Consider the following 25,454-nt stretch of genomic DNA (forward strand, 5'->3'; position numbering starts at 1 on the left):
AAATACACATCACAGACAAATCTTTAAATGTTGACATTATGCCTGTTGGATTTCAAAGCTCCATCATTTTTCTCAGAGATGATGGGAATGTCCAGATGAAATCCGTCTAAAATGTGTTTGAAGTGAGAACAGCCAGAAGCACTGAAAGGTATACAGTATCATTCCCAGCTTGATTTCAATCAATTAAATAAAGTATTGAGCCAGCCAGGAGTCGAACCTAGAATCTTCTGATCCGTAGTCAGACACGTTATCCATTGCGCCACTGGCCCCACATCTAAGCTGAAGTCAGGTCACAGCTAGACCAGTGTACACAGTCATAGCGTCTGTCAACAACAAGGTTCCTTGGTTTTCTGTTTCAGATGCATATCTTAATTTGATCCTCCTGTTGTTCCATGAATTTTACTGCAGAGCAAGAAATGCAAACTTGAAGTGTATCAATGTTTAAAAAGTCTTGTAAATTATGAATCTACAAAACATGTCACATTTCCTGTTGCTTGGGGAATATTGTTGTGTTGTGTGATTCTGCTGCCATTTAAAATGTGGTATCTGTTCTTACACAAGTGCATCACAAATGACAAGATGTTCTTTCCCATACTGGGAGTTCAACCCGGGCGAAAACCAGGAATCCTAAACGCCAGACCATATGGGAAGACAGTTACTTAAAAAAACATCACAGACAAATCCATAAACATTGAAATGATGCTTGTTGTAATTACAAGCTCCATCTTTTTTCTCAGAGATTTTGGGAAAAGTCCCATATAAAATCAGTCTAAAATGTGTTTGAATCGAGAACTGCCAGACACAATGAAAAGTATACAGTATTTTTCCCAGCTTGATTTTGGTCAAATAAATCTAGTTTTGAACCAAACAGGAGTCAAATATTCAATCTTCCGACCTGTTATCAGACACGTTATCCATTGTGAAACTGGCCGCACGGCCAAGCTGAAGTCAGGTCACACCTAGGCCAGTATACACAGTCATAGTGTCTGTCAGCGACAAGGTTCCTTGGGATTTCTGTTACAGATGCATATCTTAATTTGATCTTCCTGTTGTCGCATGAATTTTACTGCAGAGCAAGAAATGCAGCAATGAAGTGTATTCAACGTTTAAAAAGCTTGTATAATCTGAATCTACATAACATGTCACATTTCCTGTTGCTGAGGGAATATTGTTGTGTTGTGTGAAACTGCTGCCAGTTAAAATGCAGCATCTGTTGTTACACAACTGCGTACAAATGACAAGATATTCTTTCCCATACCGGGAGTTGAACCCGGGCGAAAACCAGGAATCCTAAACGCGCAGACCATATGGGAAGACATACTTAAAAAAAACATCACAGACAAATCTTTAAATGTTGAAATGATGCTTGTTGTAATTCAAGCTCCATCTTTTTTCTCAGAGATGTTTGGGAAAAGTCCATATAAAATCAGTCTAAAATGTGTTTGAATCGAGATGCCAGACACAATGAAAAGTATACAGTATTTTTCCCAGCTTGATTTTGGTCAAATAAATCTAGTTTGAACCAACAGGAGTCAAATAGAATCTTCTGACCTGTTATCAGACACGTTATCCATTGTGCCACTGGCCGCACGGCCAAGCTGAAGTCAGGTCACAGCTAGACCAGTGTACACAGTCATAGTGTCTGTCACGACAAGGTTCCTTGGTTTTCTGTTACAGATGCATATCTTAATTTGATCTTCCTGTTGTCCATGAATTTTACTGCAGAGCAAGAAATGCAGCTTGAAGTGTATCAATGTTTAAAAAGCTTGTATAATCTGAATCTACAAAACATGTCACATTTCCTGTTGCTGAGGGAATATTGTTGTGTTGTGTGAAACTGCTGCCAGTTAAAATGCAGCATCTGTTGTTACACAACTGCGTACCTAATGACAAGATATTCTTTCCCATACTGGGAGTTGAACCCGGGCACCTGGGTGAAACCAGGAATCCTAACCGCTAGACCATATGGGAAGACACATACTTAAAAAAACATCACAGACAAATCTTTAAATGTTGAAATTATGCTTGTTGGATTTCAAGCTCCATCATTTTTCTCAGAGATGATGGGAATGTCCATATGAAATCAGTCTAAAATGTGTTTGAAGTGAGAACTGCCAGAACACTGAAAGGTATACAGTATTTTCCCAGCTTGATTTCAATCAATTAAATAAAGTATTGAGCCAAACAGGAGTCGAATAGAATCTTCTGATCGTATCAGACACGTTATCCATTGTGCCACTGGCCCACATCTAAGCTGAAGTCAGGTCACAGCTAGACCAGTGTACACAGTCATAGCGTCTGTCAACAACAAGGTTCCTTGGTTTTCTGTTTCAGATGCATATCTTAATTTGATCCTCCTGTTGTTCATGAATTTTACTGCAGAGCAAGAAATGCAAACTTGAAGTGTATCAATGTTTAAAAAGTTTGTAAATTATGAATCTACAAACATGTCACATTTCCTGTTGCTTGGGGAATATTGTTGTGTTGTGTGATTCTGCTGCCATTTAAAATGTGGTATCTGTTCTTACACAAGTGCATCACAAATGACAAGATGTTCTTTCCCATACTGGGAGTTCAACCCGGGCGAAAACCAGGAATCCTAAACGCCAGACCATATGGGAAGACAGTTACTTAAAAAAAACATCAGACAAATCCATAAACATTGAAATGATGCTTGTTGTAATTAAAGCTCCATCTTTTTTCTCAGAGATGTTTGGGAAAAGTCCCATATAAAATCAGTCTAAAATGTGTTTGAATCGAGAACTGCCAGACACAATGAAAAGTATACAGTATTTTTCCCAGCTTGATTTTGGTCAAATAAATCTAAGTTTTGAACCAAACAGGAGTCAAATATTCAATCTTTTCGACCTGTTTCAGACACGTTATCCATTGTGAAACTGGCCGCACGGCCAAGCTGAAGTCAGGTCACACTAGGCCAGTATACACAGTCATAGTGTCTGTCAGCGACAAGGTTCCTTGGGATTTCTGTTACAGATGCATATCTTAATTTGATCTTCCTGTTGTCGCATGAATTTTACTGCAGAGCAAGAAATGCAGCAATGAAGTGTATTCAACGTTTAAAAAGCTTGTATAATCTGAATCTACATAACATGTCACATTTCCTGTTGCTGAGGGAATATTGTTGTGTTGTGTGAAACTGCTGCCAGTTAAAATGCAGCATCTGTTGTTACACAACTGCGTACCTAATGACAAGATATTCTTTCCCATACGGGAGTTGAACCGGGCCACCTGGTGAAAACCAGGAATCCTAACCGCTAGACCATATGGGAAGACACATACTTAAAATACACATCACAGACAAATCTTTAAATGTGACATTATGCCTGTTGGATTTCAAAGCTCCATCATTTTTCTCAGAGATGATGGGAATGTCCAGATGAAATCCGTCTAAAATGTGTTTGAAGTGAGAACAGCCAGAAGCACTGAAGGTATACAGTATCATTCCCAGCTTGATTTCAATCAATTAAATAAGTATTGAGCCAGCCAGAGTCGAACCTAGAATCTTCTGATCCGTAGTCAGACACGTTATCCATTGCGCCACTGGCCCACATCTAAGCTGAAGTCAGGTCACAGCTAGACCAGTGTACACAGTCATAGCGTCTGTCACAACAAGGTTCCTTGGTTTTCTGTTTCAGATGCATATCTTAATTTGATCTCCTGTTGTTCCATGAATTTTACTGCAGAGCAAGAAATGCAAATTGAAGTGTATCAATGTTTAAAAAGTCTTGTAAATTATGAATCTACAAAACATGTCACATTTCCTGTTGCTTGGGGAATATGTTGTGTTGTGTGATTCTGCTGCCATTTAAAATGTGGTATCTGTTCTTACACAAGTGCATCACAAATGACAAGATGTTCTTTCCCATACTGGGAGTTCAACCGGGCGAAAACCAGGAATCCTAAACGCCAGACCATATGGGAAGACAGTTACTTAAAAAAACATCACAGACAAATCCATTAACATTGAAATGATGCTTGTTGTAATTAAAGCTCCATCTTTTTTCTCAGAGATGTTTGGGAAAAGTCCCATATAAAATCAGTCTAAAATGTGTTTGAATCGAGAACTGCCAGACACAATGAAAAGTATACAGTATTTTTCCCAGCTTGATTTTGGTCAAATAAATCTAGTTTTGAACAAACAGGAGTCAAATATTCAATCTTCCGACCTGTTATCAGACACGTTATCCATTGTGAAACTGGCCGCACGGCCAAGCTGAAGTCAGGTCACACCTAGGCCAGTATACACAGTCATAGTGTCTGTCAGCGACAAGGTTCCTTGGGATTTCTGTTACAGATGCATATCTTAATTTGATCTTCCTGTTGTCGCATGAATTTTACTGCAGAGCAAGAAATGCAGCAATGAAGTGTATTCAACGTTTAAAAAGCCTTGTATAATCTGAATCTACATAACATGTCACATTTCCTGTTGCTGAGGGAATATTGTTGTGTTGTGTGAAACTGCTGCCAGTTAAAATGCAGCATCTGTTGTTACACAACTGCGTACCTAATGACAAGATATTCTTTCCCATACCGGGAGTTGAACCGGCCACCTGGGTGAAAACCAGGAATCCTAACCGCTAGACCATATGGGAAGACACATACTTAAATATCAACATCACAGACAAAATATGTGTTCGTGAAAACCAAATATGGAGTGCTGCTGAACTTCAGCACTGCCTCTCAGATGTCCAGTGAATCTTTAAAGGCTCACTGCATGGAAGTTGAAAACACTCTAAACTTCAGAGATGTCTGTGACATCAGTGGAATGGATCTGGCACATGAGATTCAGAATGTACCTGATCTGCCATCAGACAAGATGACTGACTGCCTTTGAGCTGCTTTCCTGTCTCTGTGAGAACAACCTTGAGGAACTCTATCCTAACCTTTTCAAAATGAAAGCTCATCAAAAGCTACCTGAGGTCTTTCATGTCACAGGAAAGTTTGAGTGGTCTGGCCATTATGAGTATAAATCATGACGTGGGGAATCACATGTCCTATGATGACATCGTTGATGATTTTGCCTCAAGAAAGTGCAGAAGAGGAATATTTTGATGGTAAGATTTTAATTAAAACATTAAAATGTTTACACACTTAACATTTAAGATTTTATAGCAGATGTGCATTTATGTAAATAACTGCGTAACTATGTGAGATAGTTTCTCAATTTCTTCCAGACAGACTGGTGCCCAGACAGACTGGTGCCCAGACAGACTGGTGCCCAGACAGACTGGTGCCCAGACAGACTGGTGCCCATGCTAATGCTGAAAATGCCCAGGCTGTAGAGGGAACCAAAGTTAATCACATAGCTGTATACAGTTGAAGTCGGAGGTTTACATACACCATAGCCAAATACATAAAAATTTTCACAATTCCTGACATTTAATCCTAGTAAAAATTCCCTATCTTAGGTCAGTTAGGATCACCATTTTGTTTTAAGAATGTGAAATATAAGAATCATAGTAGAGAGAAGGATTTATTTCAGCTTTTATTGCTTTCATCACATTCTCAGTGGGTCAGAAGTTTACATACACACAATTAGTATTTGGTAGCATTGTTTAACTTGGGTCAAACGTTTCAGGTAGCCTTCCACAAGCTTCCCACAATTAGTTGGGTGAATTTTGGCCAATTGCTTTAGATGGGCCAACTTTGGAAGTATGCTTGGGGTCATTGTCCATTTGGAAGACCTATTTGCGACCAAGCTTTAACTTCCAGACAGATGCTTCAGATGTTGCTTTAATATATCCACATAATTTTCCCTCCTCATGATACCACCTATTTTGTGAAGTGCACCAGTCCTTCCTGCAGCAAAGCACCCCCACAACATGATGCTGCCACCCCCGTGCTTCACAGTTGGGATGGTGTTCTTTGGCTTGCAAGCCTCCCTCTTTTTCCTCCAAACAAAACAATGGTGGTTTTGGAGCGGTGGCTTCTTCCTTGCTGAGCGGCCTTTCAGGTTATGTCGAAATAGGACTTGTTTTACTGTGGATATAGATGCTTTTAACCCTGTTTCCTCCAGCATCTTCACAAGGTCTTTTGCTGTTGTTCTGGGATTGATTTGTACTTTTCACACCAAAGTATGTTCATCTCTAGGAGACAGAATGCAGCTCCTTCCTGAGCGGTATGACGGCTGCGTGGTCCCATGGTGTTTATACTTGCGTACTTGTACTTGTTTGTACAGATGAACGTGGTACCTTCAGGCGTTTGGAAATTGCTCCCAAGTATGAACCAGACTTGTGGAGGTCTACAATTTTTTTCTGAGGTCTGATTTCTTTAGATTTTCCCATGATGTCAAGCAAAGAGGCACTGAGTTTGAAGGTAGGCCTTGAAATACATCCACAGGTACCCTCCAATTGACTCAAATTATGTAAAATAGCCTATCAGAAGCTTCTATAGCCATGACATAATTTTTCTGGAAGTTTCCAAGCTGTTTAAAGACACAGTCAACCTTAGTGTATGTAAACTTCTGACCCACTGGAATTGTGATACAGTGAATTATAAGTGAATTAATCTGTCTGTAAACAATTGTTGGAAAAATAACTTGTGTCATTGTTACGGCTTTCCTAGTTGTGATGAAGGAGAGTCGGACCAAACTGCAGCGTGTCGATTGCGATCCATGTTTATTTAAACAAACGTAAACACGACTAAACACGAACACTACAAAAACATAAACGAAAACCGAAAACAGCCTATACTTGTGCAAACTAACAGAGAGTACACATAGGACAGATAGGACAATCACCCACGACAAACTCAAAGAATATGGCTGCCTAAATATGGTTCCCAATCAGAGACAACGATAAACACCTGCCTCTAATTGAGAACCACTCCAGACAGCCATAGACCTTGCTAGATAACCCACTACGCTACAATCCCAATACTAACACCAAAACCCCAAGACAAAACACACCCCAATACAAAAACCCCATGCCACACCCTGGCCTGACCAAATACATAAAGATAAACACAAAATATTTTGACCAGGGCGTGACAGTCATGCACAAAGTAGATGTCCTAACCGACTTGCCAAAACTATATTTTGTTACCACAAACATTTGGAGTGGTTGAAAAACGAGTTTTAATGACTACAAACCTACGTGTAATGTAAACCTCCGACTTCAACTGTAGGTTTTACTTGACTATTTTGAGACATATAGCTGCAGCCAGAGCCTATAGGCTTATGTTTACATGTATAGACAAAGCTAATTGTATAATATTGTGAGGACTGGACTAATTACCAGGCAGCAGGAGCCAAAGCTCAGTGTTATATTTTGTTATTTCTATATTTTCTATCATTTCTTATTTATGTTAATGTTAATATACACTTATCTAAGATTCTATAGAAAATATTTTGTTAAATAAATATGGCTTGTTTATACCTCAGTCTGTTCTGTATAGGTCTACTTATTCTTAGACCGACCAGATGGAGCAAACTGTTTTAAAGGAGGGAGGATTGTACTGGGAGCACTGAAGTGTCAGGTGGGACTGTGTGGCAATGGTAAATGGTTGACATGTTCTCTCGGGTCAGGTAGGAGGGCCCCTTAGCAGAATGTTGCTTAGGGCCCCAGGGAGGACAGGACCGGCTCTGCCTACACTACAGTATATTAAGGGATTGGTCAGACATTACTTACACTACAGTATCTTCTCACTTCCCAGACCTCTGACAAAAGCAGAGTGAACCAGCAGAGTGAACTCAATCCTATGCATGTTATTATACAGAATGAACAGAGCCAATCTCATTCCTACACATGTTATACAGAATGAACAGAGCCAATCTCATTCCTACGCATAGTATTTCTACAGAATGAACAGAGCCAATCTCATTCCTGCGCATGTTATTATATAGAATGAACAGAGCTAATCTCTTTCCTACACATGTTATAAAGAATGAACAGAGCTAATCTCATTCCTACACATGTTATTATACAGAATGAACAGAGCCAATCTCATTCCTACGCATAGTATTCTACAGAATGAACAGAGCCAATCTCATTCCTACACATGTTATACAGAATGAACAGAGCCAATCTCATTCCTACGCATAGTATTCTACAGAATGAACAGAGCCAATGTTATAAAGAATGAACAGAGCCAATCTCATTCCTGCGCATGTTATTATACAGAATGAACAGAGCCAATCTCATTCCTGCGCATGTTATTATACAGAATGAACAGAGCCAATCTCATTCCTACACATGTTATTATACAGAATGAACAGAGACAATCTCATTCCTACACATATTATTATACAGAATGAACAGAGCCAATCTCATTCCTGCGCATGTTATTATACAGAATGAACAGAGCCAATCTCATTCCTACGCATGTTATTATACAGAATGAACAGAGCCAATCTCATTCCTACACATAGTATTCTACAGAATGAACAGAGCCAATCTCATTCCTACACATAGTATTCTACAGAATGAACAGAGCCAATCTCATTCCTACACATGTTATTATACAGAATGAACAGAGCCAATCTCATTCCTACACATAGTATTCTACAGAATGAACAGAGCCAATCTTATGAACCAAGCAGCACTGATGTGGAATTAAAATGTAGAATGCATTTTAAAACACATCACAAATCAACATCAATGCAATGGAGGAAACACTCGATGGATACGAAGTAATTCAATGAATAAAACTAGTTTGTTAGGGAATCAGACTGTCAGCCAAAGTAAAACAGAAACTGAAAAATACTTGTAGTTATTGTGTTGTCAGAAGACGAAATAAGAATGACAGTGTTGAAGATTGTAGCAACTGAAAAAAATCTACTTCTCAGCCAACCACAGTTAAAAAGGTAGTTTAAAGGCCCAGTGCAGTCAAAAACGTGAATTTCTACATTTAAAAAATATATATATTTCCACACTATGAGGTTGGAATAATACTGTGAAATTATGAGAATGCCCAGAGTCTTTTTCAGAAGAGCTGTTTAAAAATACATTTCAGCCTGTTTTGGTGTTATGGAGTTATGGTGACATCACCAGGCAGTGAATGAGTTAATAGAACAATAAGAAAGAGAGTTCCAAACCTCTCTGCCAATAGCAGCTAGTTTTCAGTTGTCCCCTCCCCACTCAGACCACTACCAGACAGTCCTAACTGAATTCTTACTTGAGAAATCTTTGCCAAGAAGCCATTTTTGTTTCTTTTTGACCAGTTTAATTGAAAACTATCACAGTAAGTTACTTAATTGTTACCCAGAAATGATTTGATAGAGATAAAAACCTCTGAATCTGACCTTTAACATTGGGTTTTTACACCCACAGCTTCTTGGTAGAATGTTGCAATTCTATGAGATTTTACCACAGACTGTTCTCTTTGATATCTTCAGGGACTATGGTTGTGTCTCGAATGGCACCCTATTCCCTACATGTGATGTAGGCTTAGTCAAAAGTAGTGCATGTGATCTACATAGGGAATATGTAGGGAATAGGGGGCTGTTTGGGACGCAACCATGATGACATACATCATGAATGACTGAAGGGAAGTTACAGGAGGATTGTCGGGTCTCTTGGGTGGGAGGAAAAGAAACGAGGACAAGCTAGAAAACTAACAAATAAATGTATTTAATCTGCAGTGAAGTGGGACTAAAACTGGAGTGGTCTTGTATTGGTTGGAATGAAAGACAGCATTCTAATGATCTTCTTCGTCTTCTTCTTTGTAATTCTTCTTACTATTATTATTCTGCACCAATTTCAGGCCCCCAGAAGTGTAGAAATAGACAGATAATAATAGGGCAACATTGAAGTAGTGTATTTTGTGATAATATGAAGACATGTATTTCAAAGCAATATTTCTCAACTGACAGAATGGTGCTAAATCTGCTTAGTACGAATATCAAATATCTGAAAATATTAGATTGGGTTAAAGGGGTTTATTTCACTTACAGTATAAGTACTGTATAAAAATCCCACTCAACCAAAATCAATTGCATTTCTTTCTCACGTTGGGTTAAATGTTGATGTATGGTTTATTGTCATATCTGGACATATCTTTAAAAGCGGCAATCAGCAGTTGAAACGATAACAAAGCAAACCCCCTGCCACTGTTTCGCTAAAAAGCTGAGGGATGTGGGGCTAGAGAAATGCAACCACTCAAATTCATATACAGAGCTATAGATGCAACGAGTGACCAGCCATGATATCACAATTATAGTTGTAACCATGTTTCGAGGCTATAGAGTGTTTGTTTACAAACATTGGAGTAAAACAAACATATATTTTGGGTTACAATGGGGTACGACAGTTGAACTAAGCTCATGGGGCATTTATAAGTTATATTCTTAAATAATCAATGGGTACATATATTTATTTCATCAGTCCAAACATGGATGTAGCTATTGCAGATTGCCCCATTTAAAGAACAGATGGTCAATTGAACATAGTGGTAGAGCTTTCAGAATCATCTCATATCAAAGATGAAATTGGATTATGGTTCCGGGATGTTGGACGAAACAATAAAAAAAAGTGCTTTGAAAGCCAAAACATCCTTCCTACCACGATATTGATCTAATGACTGACTGTGCATTTGGCTTGTGCAGTGGAGGTCTAGTCCTAGCAAGACTAGCCTCACGCTGTGGCGTCATCTTCCCTGAAACCTGACATTAACTCAAGGTAACTGAAACGAGTAGAGTGAATCCAAAAATCATTCCTTACCCCAGGATACTTCAACGGGTCAATACATTTCTTCAAGCTGGGCTTAAGCGCGCTTGGGTACACTTTCTTTCCAGGAGTAGAGTGAAGTTAATGGTTAAGGTTATGATTGGGGGAGTGGAAGCTGATCCTGGACATGTACAGTGGCTTGGGTACACTTTCTTTCCAGGAGTAGAGTGAAGTTAATGGTTAAGGTTATGATTGGGGGAGTGGAAGCTGATCCTGGACATGTACAGTGGCTTGGGTACACTTTCTTTCCAGGAGTAGAGTGAAGTTAATGGTTAAGGTTATGATTGGGGGAGTGGAAGCTGATCCTGGACATGTACAGTGGCTTGGGTACACTTTCTTTCCAGGAGTAGAGTGAAGTTAATGGTTAAGGTTATGATTGGGGGAGTGGAAGCTGATCCTGGACATGTACAGTGGCTTGGGTACACTTTCTTTCCAGGAGTAGAGTGAAGTTAATGGTTAAGGTTATGATTGGGGGAGTGGAAGCTGATCCTGGACATGTACAGTGGCTTGGGTACACTTTCTTTCCAGGAGTAGAGTGAAGTTAATGGTTAAGGTTATGATTGGGGGAGTGGAAGCTGATCCTGGACATGTACAGTGGCTTGGGTACACTTTCTTTCCAGGAGTAGAGTGAAGTTAATGGTTAAGGTTATGATTGGGGGAGTGGAAGCTGATCCTGGACATGTACAGTGGCTTGGGTACACTTTCTTTCCAGGAGTAGAGTGAAGTTAATGGTTAAGGTTATGATTGGGGGAGTGGAAGCTGATCCTGGACATGTACAGTGGCTTGGGTACACTTTCTTTCCAGGAGTAGAGTGAAGTTAATGGTTAAGGTTATGATTGCTGGAGTGGAAGCTGATCCTGGACATGTACAGTGGCTTGGGTACACTTTCTTTCCAGGAGTAGAGTGAAGTTAATGGTTAAGGTTATGATTGGGGGAGTGGAAGCTGATCCTGGACATGTACAGTGGCTTGGGTACACTTTCTTTCCAGGAGTAGAGTGAAGTTAATGGTTAAGGTTATGATTGGGGGAGTGGAAGCTGATCCTGGACATGTACAGTGGCTTGGGTACACTTTCTTTCCAGGAGTAGAGTGAAGTTAATGGTTAAGGTTATGATTGGGGGAGTGGAAGCTGATCCTGGACATGTACAGTGGCTTGGGTACACTTTCTTTCCAGGAGTAGAGTGAAGTTAATGGTTAAGGTTATGATTGCTGGAGTGGAAGCTGATCCTGGACATGTACAGTGGCTTGGGTACACTTTCTTTCCAGGAGTAGAGTGAAGTTAATGGTTAAGGTTATGATTGGGGGAGTGGAAGCTGATCCTGGACATGTACAGTGGCTTGGGTACACTTTCTTTCCAGGAGTAGAGTGAAGTTAATGGTTAAGGTTATGATTGGGGGAGTGGAAGCTGATCCTGGACATGTACAGTGGCTTGGGTACACTTTCTTTCCAGGAGTAGAGTGAAGTTAATGGTTAAGGTTATGATTGGGGGAGTGGAAGCTGAACCTGGACATGTACAGTGGCTTGGGTACACTTTCTTTCCAGGAGTAGAGTGAAGTTAATGGTTAAGGTTATGATTGGGGGAGTGGAAGCTGATCCTGGACATGTACAGTGGCTTGGGTACACTTTCTTTCCAGGAGTAGAGTGAAGTTAATGGTTAAGGTTATGATTGCTGGAGTGGAAGCTGATCCTGGACATGTACAGTGGCTTGGGTACACTTTCTTTCCAGGAGTAGAGTGAAGTTAATGGTTAAGGTTATGATTGGGGGAGTGGAAGCTGATCCTGGACATGTACAGTGGCTTGGGTACACTTTCTTTCCAGGAGTAGAGTGAAGTTAATGGTTAAGGTTATGATTGGGGGAGTGGAAGCTGATCCTGGACATGTACAGTGGCTTGGGTACACTTTCTTTCCAGGAGTAGAGTGAAGTTAATGGTTAAGGTTATGATTGCTGGAGTGGAAGCTGATCCTGGACATGTACAGTGGCTTGGGTACACTTTCTTTCCAGGAGTAGAGTGAAGTTAATGGTTAAGGTTATGATTGGGGGAGTGGAAGCTGATCCTGGACATGTACAGTGGCTTGGGTACACTTTCTTTCCAGGAGTAGAGTGAAGTTAATGGTTAAGGTTATGATTGGGGGAGTGGAAGCTGATCCTGGACATGTACAGTGGCTTGGGTACACTTTCTTTCCAGGAGTAGAGTGAAGTTAATGGTTAAGGTTATGATTGGGGGAGTGGAAGCTGAACCTGGACATGTACAGTGGCTTGGGTACACTTTCTTTCCAGGAGTAGAGTGAAGTTAATGGTTAAGGTTATGATTGGGGGAGTGGAAGCTGATCCTGGACATGTACAGTGGCTTGGGTACACTTTCTTTCCAGGAGTAGAGTGAAGTTAATGGTTAAGGTTATGATTGGGGGAGTGGAAGCTGATCCTGGACATGTACAGTGGCTTGGGTACACTTTCTTTCCAGGAGTAGAGTGAAGTTAATGGTTAAGGTTATGATTGGGGGAGTGGAAGCTGATCCTGGACATGTACAGTGGCTTGGGTACACTTTCTTTCCAGGAGTAGAGTGAAGTTAATGGTTAAGGTTATGATTGGGGGAGTGGAAGCTGATCCTGGACATGTACAGTGGCTTGGGTACACTTTCTTTCCAGGAGTAGAGTGAAGTTAATGGTTAAGGTTATGATTGGGGGAGTGGAAGCTGATCCTGGACATGTACAGTGGCTTGGGTACACTTTCTTTCCAGGAGTAGAGTGAAGTTAATGGTTAAGGTTATGATTGGGGGAGTGGAAGCTGATCCTGGACATGTACAGTGGCTTGGGTACACTTTCTTTCCAGGAGTAGAGTGAAGTTAATGGTTAAGGTTATGATTGGGGGAGTGGAAGCTGATCCTGGACATGTGGCTTGCAAATGTATTCACTCCCCTTAGCATTGTTCCTATTTTGTTGCAAACACATGTTATTTAAATAGATTTTTATTTGGATTCCATGTAATGGACATACACAAAATAGTCCAAATTGCTGAAGTGAAATGAAAAAAAAAATACTTGAAAAATAATTAAATAAATTCAACAAGTGGTGCGTGCGTCTGTATTCACCCCCTTTACTATGAAGCTCCTAAATAAGATCTGGTGCAACCAATTACCTTCAGAAGTTACATAATTAGTTAAATAAAGTCCATCTGTGTGCAATCTAAGTGCCACATGATCTCAGTATATATACATACACCTGTCCTGAAAGGCCCCAGAGTCTGCAACACCACCAAGCAAGGGACACCACCTAGAAAGTAGCGCCATGAAGACCAAGGAGCTCCAAACAGGTCAGGGACAAAGTTGTGGAGGAGTACAGATCAGGGTTGGGTTACAAAAGATATCAGAAATGTTGAACATCCCACGGAGCACCATTAAATCCATTATTAAAAAATGGAAAGAATATGGCACCACAACAAACCTGCCAAGAGAGGGCCGCCCACCAAAACTCACAGACCAGGCAAGGAGGGCATTAATCAGAGATGCAACAAAGAGACCAAAGATAACCCTGAATGATCTGCAAAGTTCCACAGCGGAGATTGGACTTTCTGTCCGTAGAACTACTTTAAGCCGTACACTCCACAGAGCTGGGCTTTACGGAAGAGTGGCCAGAAAAAAAGCCAATGCTTAAATAAAAAAAATCTGCAAACACGTTTGGTGTTCACCATTAGGCATGTGGGAGAACATAAGGAAGAAAGTACTCTCGTCAGATGAGACTAAAATGTAGCATTTTGGCCATCAAGGAAAACCCTATGTCTGGCACAAACCCAACACCTCATCACCCCGAGAACACAATCCCCACAGTGAAGCATGGTGGTGGCAGCATCACGCTGTGGGGATGTTTTTCATTGGCAGGGACTGGGAAACTGGTCAGAATTGAAGGAATGACAGATGGCACAAAATACAGGGAAATTCTTGAGGGAAACCTGTTTCAGTCTTCCAGAGATTTGAGACTAGGATAGAGGTTCACATTCCAGCAGGACAATGACCCTAAGCATACTGCTAAAGCAACACTTGAGTGGTTTAAGGGGAAACATTTAAATGTCTTGGAATGGCCTAGTCAAATCCCAGACCTCAATCTAATTGAGAATCTGTGGTATGACTTAAAGATTGCTGTACACCAGCGGAACCCATCCAACTTGAAGGAGCTGGAGCAGTTTTGCCTTGAAGAATGGGCAAAAATCCCAGTGCCTAGATGTGCCAAGCTTATAGAGACATACCCCAAGAGACTTGCAGCTGTAATTACTGCAAAAGGTGGCTCTATAAAGTATTGACTTTGGGGGGGTGAATCGTTATGCACGCTCAAATGTTCATTTTTTTTGTCTTATTTCTTGTTTGTTTCACAATAACAAATCTTCAAAGTGGTAGGCATGTTGTGTAAATCAAATGATACAAACCCCCCCAAAATCAATTTTAATTCCAGGTTGTCTGACAACAAACTAGGAAAAATGCCAAGGGGGGTGAGTAGTTTCGCAACCACTGTACCTAGAGGAAGTGTTTTTTATTGTATTTTTGTTTCCCCTTTATTTAACCAGGTCGGCCAGATCACCTTTATTTAACCAGGTCGGCCAGATCACCTTTATTTAACCAGGTCGGCCAGATCACCTTTATTTAACCAGGTCGGCCAGATCACCTTTATTTAACCAGGTCGGCCAGTTCACCTTTATTTAACCAGGTCGGCCAGATCACCTTTATTTAACCAGGTCGGCCAGATCACCTTTATTTAACCAGGTCGGCCAGATCACCTTTATTTAACCAGGTCGGCCAGATCACCTTTATTTAACCAGGTCGGCCAGATCACCTTTATTTAACCAGGTCGGCCAGATCACCTTTATTTAACCAGGTCGGCCAGATCACCTTTATTTAACCAGGTCGGCCAGATCACCTTTATTTAACCAGGTAGGCCAGTTGAGAACAAGTTCTCATTTACAACTGTGACCTGGCCAAGATAAAGCATAGCAGTGCAACACAAACAACAACACAGAGTTACACATGGAATAAAGAAACGTTCAGTCAATAACACAATAGAAAAGTCTATATTCAGTGAGTGCAAATGAAGTAAGATTAGGGAGGTAAGGCAATAAATAGGCCATAGTGGCAAAATAAGATCTTGCAGCTCTTTCAGAACATCAGCTATCTGGATTTTGGTGAAGGAGAAATATGGGAGGCTTGGGCAAGTTGTTGTGGAGGGTGCAGAGCTGTTGACCAGGGTAGGGGTAGCCAGGTGGAAAGCATGGCCAGCCATAGAAAAATGCTTATTGAATTTCTCATTTATCATGGATTTATCGGTGACAGTGTTTCCTAGCCTCAGTGCAGTGGGCAGCTGGAGGTGCTCTTATTCTCCATGGACTTTACAGTGTCCCAGAACATTTGGGGTTCGTGCTACAGGATGCACATTTCTGTTTGAAAAAGCTAGCCTTTGCTTTCCTAACTGCCTGAGTATATTGGTTCCTAACTTCCCTGAAAAGTTGCCCATTGCAGAGGCTATTCGATGCTAATGCAGTACGCCACAGGATGTTTTTGTGCTTGTCAAGGGCAGTCAGGTCTGGAGTGAACCAAGGGCTATATCTGTTTCCTAGTTCTACCTTTTTTGAATGGGGCATGCTTATTTAAGATGGTGAGGAAAGCACATTTAAAGAATAACCAGGCATCTACTCTACTGACAGGATGAGGTCAAAATCCTTCCAGGATACCCGGGCCAGGTCGGTTAGAAAGGCCTGCTCGCTGAAGTGTTTTAAGGAGTGTTTGACAGTGATGAGGTGGTCATTTGACCGCTGACCCATTACGGACGCAGGCAATGAGACAGTGATCACTGAGACCCTCGTTGAAGATAGCAGAGGTGTATTTAGAGGGCAGGTTGGTCAGGATGATATCTATGAGGGTGCCCGTGTTTATGGATTTGGGGTTGTACCTGGTAGGTTCCATGATAATTTGGGTGAGATTGAGGGCATCTAGCTTAGACACCAGAGCCAACTGAACAGGTCAAAACCATAGAAGGTGAGCTTCTAAAACAGAGTTAATGTGGAAGGTATTGAATATGGATATCCAGGGATGGTACTTGAGCTATACTTACCTGGAGGCAAGTAGGAGCAGGACCCAGAGGAGTTGACCAACACATTGGTATGGAAGGTAGCATCAAATCTCTCATCGGCACTATGGGAGAACATGGATGTGTTCAGTTAGTGGGCATTAGTGCAGTCGTTCCCAAACCCGCTCCTTGGGGATGCCCAGCCATCCCAAATACGAGTTACATTCCAACACTACAGTAGCACAGCTGATTTAACAAATTATTGCTTTGCTGATTGGTTGACTAGTGGAATTAGGTGTGCTGATTGGTTGACTAGTGGAATTAGGTGTGCTTGCACTGGAGAGGTTGGCAGGCCATTACAAGAGGGTTGGGAACCACTACATTAATGTATAGGCAGGCCTTTACAAGAGGGTTGGGACCCACTACATTAATGTGCAGACAGGCCCTTAGAAGAGGGTTGGGACCCACTACATTAATGTGCAGACAGGCCCTTAGAAGAGGGTTGGGACCCACTACATTAATGTGCAGACAGGCCCTTAGAAGAGGTTTGGGACCCACTACATTAATGTGCAGACTGCAACACAACAGTCTTTTATTGGTGTGGTAGTATGACCTTGAGCTGTGAAAACCACGATCATGAATCATACAGCTATAAATCACTAGAGCAACACAGACTGTTAATCAGGATGTAGCTCCACCTCCATTCATACTACTCACAAAGGATTACATGGCAAAGAAAATGTACTGTATCAATTCCATTACTGTAGCTGGTGTTAAAAAGTTTAAAAGATATGCCAGCCTTCAAAATGAGTATTCCTGCCTCATTATTTTCTAGGTTACCGTGTGATAGAAGACCTGAAGTATGGTTCCTTTGTTGCAGCATAGCAACAGCTACATTCCCCTAGAGATGGCCTAGTCAGTGTAGAGCTCGGTCTCTCGCAACACATAATGCACTCCTCCAACTGAACTCCCAAAGGCTTCAATAGGAATGGAGAAAGGTGAGCTCAAGTTAAAAGAGTTGCCGTTCCACGGGAGGCAAAAAGCCATCATAGTGGAATGTAATCGACTGGGGTGAAACTAAGGCTTTGTTCAGAAGAACAGTGACAGATAGGGACGAGAATGTTCTTTTCTGCATTAGGGGGAAACAGGCAGGGGGTTCTGCTGTTACCATTTTATTTACATTCATTTACATTTTCTTCACTGTGATTGTCCTTGAGGGTTAAAGGTATATAATAGCATATGGAATTCTGCATTTTTGGTGAAATAACTCTTTAGCTTTTTCTGACTTGACTTGCATGAAGAATAGCCTTGCTGGCCAGCCTTACTTAAAACGCACATCATTCTGTAACCTCACGAGATCAGGCTGGCTCCTAAAGACGCAGTTCATGCTATTATAATCTGTGTATTGTACATTTCCAATGTTAGGAAAATAGTTTATTTCCTCAAATCAACACGGTCATATGATATGGCAATATGTTCAAAAGCATTTCATGTACAAGAGCTCAACACCTGTCTTACAAACTATATAAGTCCTGCTTCCACCTCATGGTAATACATTAGAGGCCATTGTAATGGACTTGGCCAGCTGTAGAGAGCAAGAATTGGTTATGGGGTCCAAGATTACTGGTATAGTACTAACCTGTTATATAGCAGGATGTCTGGCTTCCAGATTTGGCTATCAGGGAATCTCACATTGGCCACCCCGGGGTACTCAGACTGATTCCACTGCAGGTAATAATCATTCCAGTACTGGAGAGAGAAACATAACTCACTCCTCATATTTTCACCACTCCTCCACACACGTTTCCAGATAAGCTAAGTTCATTAGTGGGAGGTTCTGTGGCCTCGCATCGCTTGTTGAACTTGATCACGGTTTGATAAACAAAGTATCCATCTATGCAGATGAATCTGAAAATGGAAATGGTCAAAGTTTTGTGGTAACTGGGGAAATCATTGCATAGCAACAAAAAGGAACATCTTTAAAGGGTATAAGAAGTGTAGGAGTGTTAACTATAGCTGTTTGTCATGACTAACTGTTTGTATTACTGATTGTTATGTCTAAGGCACAGGCGGCTGACGGAACCTTAATTAGGGAGGACTGGCTCATAGTAATGGCTGGAATGGAACAAATGGAATGTTATCGAACACATCACACACCTGGTTTCCATGTGTTTGATACCATTCCATTAACTCAATTCAATACATTATTATGAGTCGTACCTCCCCTCAGCAGCCTCCTGTGGGACTCTAAGGGTATTGCTGACAGAACCTTGTCTTTATTAAAGACCCAGAGCAGATCAGATCAGAATCTGTCCCAGTCTTTATTAAACACACTTAGCAGATCACATTAGAATCTGTCCCATTCTTTATTAAACACACAGAGCAGATCAGATTAGAATCTGTCCCAGTCTTTATTAAATCACACAGAGCAGATCAGACTAGAATCTGTCCCAGTCTTTATTAAACACACAGAGCAGATCAGAATCTGTCCCAGTCTTTATTAAACACACAGATCAGATCAGAATCTGTCCCCGTCTTTATTAAACACACAGAGCAGATCAGATTAGAATCTGTCCCAGTCTTTATTAAACACCCAGAGCAGATCAGATTAGAATCTGTCCCAGTCTTTATTAAACACACATAGCAGATCAGATTAGAATCTGTCCCAGTCTTTATTAAATCACACAGAGCAGATCAGATTAGAATCTGTCCCAGTCTTTATTAAATCACACAGAGCAGATCAGATTAGAATCTGTCCCAGTCTTTATTAAAACACACAGAGCAGATCAGATTATAATCTGTCCCAGTCTTTATTAAACACACAGAGCAGATCAGATTAGAATCTGTCCCAGTCTTTATTAAACACACAGAGCAGATCAGATTAGAATCTGTCCCAGTCTTTATTAAACACACAGAGCAGATCAGATTAGAATCTGTCCCAGTCTTTATTAAAACACACAGAGCAGATCAGATTATAATCTGTCCCAGTCTTTATTAAACACACAGAGCAGATCAGATTAGAATCGGTCTCAGTCTATAATAAACACACAGAGCAGATCAGATTAGAATCTGTCCCAGTCTTTATTAAAACACGCAGATCAGATTAGAATCTGTCCCAGTCTATAATAAACAACTGTATGAAGGAATAAACATTTTATGGGATTAAGGCTATGTTCCAATCTTTTCTAAAATCTACATTTAACTGCCAAAATAAAGGAAACACTTGAGTAAATGAGGGATACAAAGTACTGTATATTGAAAGCAGGTGCTTCCACACAGATGTGGTTCCTGAGTTAAGCAATTAACATCCCATCATGCTTAGGGTCATGTATAAAATGCCCCAGTGACTTTGAAAGAGGGGTCTCAAAGTAGCATAGGGGGTTTAAAGTGTGTGTGTGTGTGTGTGTGTGTGTCTCAGTCACCAGATCTTAACCCAATTGAACACTAATGGGAGATTCTGGATGCCTGAGACAGCGTTGGGGATTTGAGCGTCAGAGATTTGCGTCAGAGATTTGAGATGGGTAGCGTGGACTGTTCATCATTTCAACAACACCAGACTGAGATGGGTAGCGTGGACTGTTCATCATTTCAACAACACCAGACTGAGATGGGTAGCGTGGGACTGTTCATCATTTCAACAACACCAGACTGAGATGGGTAGCGTGGACTGTTCATCATTTCAACAACACCAGACTGAGATGGGTAGCGTGGGACTGTTCATCATTTCAACAACACCAGACTGAGATGGGTAGCGTGGGACTGTTCATCATTTCAACAACACCAGACTGAGATGGGTAGCGTGGACTGTTCATCATTTCAACAACACCAGACTGAGATGGGTAGCGTGGGACTGTTCATCATTTCAACAACACCAGACTGAGATGGGTAGCGTGGGACTGTTCATCATTTCAACAACACCAGACTGAGATGGGTAGCGTGGACTGTTCATCATTTCAACAACACCAGACTGGTGTAGCAAGGTGAGGTTTCCATACGTCATGTTTGATATGCCATGACACATCACAACCAACGGAGCCCTAGTATGGAGCATGACTAAGCATACCCTGTCAAATAATTACATGTTCATGCTTTTTAGCCAGTGTACCGTCAGTTTTCATTCTTTATATGGAGGTTGGCAGTCATGTTGTTATCAGTAAGTGTTAGCAGACATAACACATGGAGGTTACACCACCTCATGAGTGTACTGTAAGTGTAGCAATATCAACACGGTCTCAATTACTTTCTTTAGCAAGCTGTCCTGGGTGCTCAAACAGTTTACCTCCGAGTCTAGAGATGGGTGTCGGTTTGTATATATTTCATTGTCTTAATGTAACGGTGTCTTCCCCACCAGGGGGTTGAGCCACAGACTGTGGATAGTTATCAGAGGGATACTATAATAGCCTGTTTCTGGAGTAAGGTCAAATATATCTATATGGTCTATGGAGTGGCTCTATGAAGGACTGACTGTCTGGAGGTTGTCCATTCGTTAAGGTGATTTAAAACAGTTTGCTGATGAGGCGAGAGCGGGAGAGGACTTACTGTCATAAAACATAAATGCCATCTTCATTCAGTTGTGTGTGACTGAGTAGCTTAGTTATTGTTCCCGAGTTGACCAATTTGCAAGATAGATAGAGGTGTAGTGTACTGCAGTATGGTATAATATTGTATAGTGTAGTGTAGTCTAGTGTATTGTACAGTACAGTACAATACAGTATAGTATAGTGCAGTATAGTACAGTACAGTATATAGTCTAAATTAAACGTGTTGAAACAGGCAAATGGAAAAAAGTCTCACCAGCTGCAGCCATATGTTGGTTGTTAAAACCTGGTTCTTCTCATCCTGTTGCATTGAGAGATAGATGAACATGTCAGTTTGTAACATCAGAGAGAGATAGATGAACATGTCAGTTTGTAACATCAGAGAGATAGATGAACATGTCAGTTTGTAACATCAGAGAGAGATAGATGAACATGTCAGTTTGTAACATCAGAGAGAGATAGATGAACATGTCAGTTTGTATCATCAGAGAGAGATAGATGAACATGTCAGTTTGTATCATCAGAGAGAGATAGATGAACATGTCAGTTTGTATCATCAGAGAGAGATAGATGAACATGTCAGTTTGTATCATCAGAGAGAGATAGATGAACATGTCAGTTTGTATCATCAGAGAGAGATAGATGAACATGTCAGTTTGTAACATGATAGAGAGATAGATGAACATGTCAGTTTGTAACATCAGAGAGAGATAGATGAACATGTCAGTTTGTAACATCAGAGAGAGATAGATGAACATGTCAGTTTGTAACATCAGAGAGAGATAGATGTACATGTCAGTTTGTATCATCAGAGAGAGATAGATGAACATGTCAGTTTGTATCATCAGAGAGATAGATGAACATGTCAGTTTGTAACATCAGAGAGAGATAGATGAACATGTCAGTTTGTATCATCAGAGAGATAGATGAACATGTCAGTTTGTAACATCAGAGAGAGATAGATGAACATGTCAGTTTGTATCATCAGAGAGAGATAGATGAACATGTCAGTTTGTATCATCAGAGAGAGATAGATGAACATGTCAGTTTGTATCATCAGAGAGAGATAGATGAACATGTCAGTTTGTAACATCAGAGAGATATAGATGAACATGTCAGTTTGTATCATCAGAGAGAGATAGATGAACATGTCAGTTTGTATCATCAGAGAGAGATAGATGAACATGTCAGTTTGTAACATCAGAGAGAGATAGATGAACATGTCAGTTTGTATCATCAGAGAGAGATAGATGAACATGTCAGTTTGTATCATCAGTGAGAGATAGATGAACATGTCAGTTTGTAACATCAGAGAGAGATAGATGAACATGTCAGTTTGTAACATCAGAGAGAGATAGATGAACATGTCAGTTTGTATCATCAGAGAGAGATAGATGAACATGTCAGTTTGTAACATCAGAGAGATATAGATGAACATGTCAGTTTGTATCATCAGAGAGAGATAGATGAACATGTCAGTTTGTAACATCAGAGAGAGATAGATGAACATGTCAGTTTGTATCATCAGAGAGAGATAGATGAACATGTCAGTTTGTATCATCAGAGAGAGATAGATGAACATGTCAGTTTGTAACATCAGAGAGAGATAGATGAACATGTCAGTTTGTAACATCAGAGAGAGAGAGATGAACATGTCAGTTTGTATCATCAGAGAGAGATAGATGAACATGTCAGTTTGTAACATCAGAGAGAGATAGATGAACATGTCAGTTTGTATCATCAGAGAGAGATAGATGAACATGTCAGTTTGTAACATCAGAGAGAGATAGATGAACATGTCAGTTTGTATCATCAGAGAGAGATAGATGAACATGTCAGTTTGTATCATCAGAGAGAGATAGATGAACATGTCAGTTTGTATCATCAGAGAGAGATAGATGAACATGTCAGTTTGTAACATCAGAGAGAGATAGATGAACATGTCAGTTTGTATCATCAGAGAGAGATAGATGAACATGTCAGTTTGTATCATCAGAGAGAGATAGATGAACATGTCAGTTTGTATCATCAGAGAGAGATAGATGAACATGTCAGTTTGTAACATGATAGAGAGATAGATGAACATGTAAGTTTGTAACATCAGAGAGATAGATGAACATGTCAGTTTGTAACATGATAGAGAGATAGATGAACATGTCAGTTTGTAACATCAGAGAGAGATAGATGAACATGTCAGTTTGTAACATCAGAGAGAGATGGATGAACATGTCAGTTTGTAACATCAGAGAGAGATAGATGAACATGTCAGTTTGTAACATCAGAGAGAGATAGATGAACATGTCAGTTTGTAACATCAGAGAGAGATAGATGAACATGTCAGTTTGTAACATCAGAGAGAGATAGATGAACATGTCAGTTTGTAACATCAGAGAGATAGATGAACATGTCAGTTTGTAACATCAGAGAGAGATAGATGAACATGTCAGTTTGTAACATCAGAGAGAGATAGATGAACATGTCAGTTTGTAACATCAGAGAGAGATAGATGAACATGTCAGTTTGTAACATCAGAGAATAAAGTAATACAACAACCCAGTGTTTCTCAATCCATTCCCGAAGGACCCCAGAGGTGAACTTTTTTGTTCCAGCCCAGGGCTAACACATCTGATAATACAACCAACTAATCACCCTTGATTTGAGTTGAATCAGGTTTGTTAGTGTTGGACTAGCACAACAATGTGAGCTCTGTTAACTTGCGTACCACAGTAACTCACCACGTCCATGATCTGCATCAAACTAAAGCTGAAGTTGACGGTGAGGGAGTGGGTGTCATTGAACACTGGCCTTTCTAGTGGGTTGTAGTTGGCCATAAGATCCTTGTACAGCCTCCGCTGGGGTTCCCCTTGGAGGGACACTGCCAGGGGAAAAACCACAACAGAGGTAGACATTTGAGCTTCTGTTTTAAAATGTGCTTGGTCTTCTCTGAAGATCGATAGACTTTACGTAGATGTGTATGTAGTCCCTGATGTACAGTCAAATGTTGTTTAAAAAATATATATATTTCACCTTTATTTAACCAGGTAGGCTAGTTGAGAACAAGTTCTCATTTACAACTGCATAGCAGTGTGAACAGACAACAACACCGAGTTACACATGGAGTAAACAATAAACAAGTAAATAACACAGTAAGAAAGAGTCTATATACATTGTGTGCAAAAGGCATAAGGAGGTAGGCAATAAATAGGCCATAGGAGTGAATAATAACATGTCTTGTTAACCACAGTGTTGTAAAAAATGGTCATGCTTTTTTACTAATTCCTTTCACTATCTCTGTCACATACATGACGCAAAGCAAAATGAGATAATGCTGTGAACTAGAGCAACAAAATTAGATAACGCTATAAACTAGAGCAGCAAAATGAGATAATGCTGTAAACTAGAGCAGAAACATTAGATAATGCTGTAATCGAGAGCAACACAATTAGATAATACTATAAACTAGAGCTGCAAAATGAGATAAAGATGTAAACTAGAGCAGCAAATGAGATAATGATGTAAACTAGATCAGCAGATGGACCATACACTTTTTCGCTTAATCTCCAATATAGTGAGAGAATGAGAGAGAGAGAGAGAGAGAATGAGAGAGAGAGAATGAGAGAGAGAGAATGAGAGAGAGAATGAGAGAGAGAATGAGAGAGAGAATGAGAGAGAGAGAATGAGCGAGAGAATGAGAGAGAGAATGAGAGAGAGAATGAGAGAGAGAATGAGAGAGAGAGAATGAGAGAGAGAATGAGAGAGAGAATGAGAGAGACAATGAGAGAGACAATGAGAGAGAGAGAATGAGAGAGAGAATGAGAGAGACAATGAGAGAGAGAGAATGAGAGAGAGAGAATGAGAGAGAGAGAGAATGAGAGAGGGAGAATGAGAGAGAGAATGAGAAAGTGAGAATGAGAGAGAGAATGAGAGAGAGAAAATGAGAGAAAGTGAGAATGAGAGAAAGTGAGAATGAGAGAAAGTGAGAATGAGAGAGAGAATGAGAGAGAGAATGAGAGAGAGAATGAGAGAGAATGAGAGAGAGAGAATGGGAAAGTGAGAACGAAAGAGAGAGAATGAGAGAGAGAATGAGAGAGAGAGAATGAGAGAGAGAATGAGAGAGAGAATGAAAGAGAGAATGAGAGAGAGAATGAAAGAGAGAGAATGAGAGAGAGAGAGTGAGAGAGAGAA

At 40.5% G+C, this 25,454-nt stretch overlaps 1 protein-coding gene and 2 non-coding genes across 3 annotated transcripts in view; all 3 read right to left on the minus strand.

Moving 5' to 3' along the window:
- Positions 1-25,454, minus strand: part of LOC109876751 (neuronal acetylcholine receptor subunit alpha-7) — a 68,785-nt gene that overhangs the window by 33,876 nt on the left and 9,455 nt on the right. The window contains exons 2-5 of the mRNA XM_031812948.1: positions 24,005-24,144; positions 21,526-21,570; positions 18,371-18,480; positions 16,777-16,856 (exon numbers count right to left, since the gene is read on the minus strand). Of these exons, the coding sequence (XP_031668808.1) occupies positions 16,777-16,856; positions 18,371-18,480; positions 21,526-21,570; positions 24,005-24,144 (375 nt within the window). The remainder of the gene's footprint in view (positions 1-16,776; positions 16,857-18,370; positions 18,481-21,525; positions 21,571-24,004; positions 24,145-25,454) is intronic.
- On the minus strand, positions 197-269 carry trnar-acg (transfer RNA arginine (anticodon ACG)). The gene has a single exon. It is a non-coding gene; the product is annotated as a tRNA-Arg (tRNA).
- Positions 4,544-4,613, minus strand: trnae-uuc (transfer RNA glutamic acid (anticodon UUC)). Its single transcript has one exon. It is a non-coding gene; the product is annotated as a tRNA-Glu (tRNA).

This window comes from Oncorhynchus kisutch, unplaced genomic scaffold (assembly GCF_002021735.2).
Source record: "Oncorhynchus kisutch isolate 150728-3 unplaced genomic scaffold, Okis_V2 Okis03b-Okis08b_hom, whole genome shotgun sequence".
NCBI lineage: Eukaryota > Metazoa > Chordata > Actinopteri > Salmoniformes > Salmonidae > Oncorhynchus > Oncorhynchus kisutch.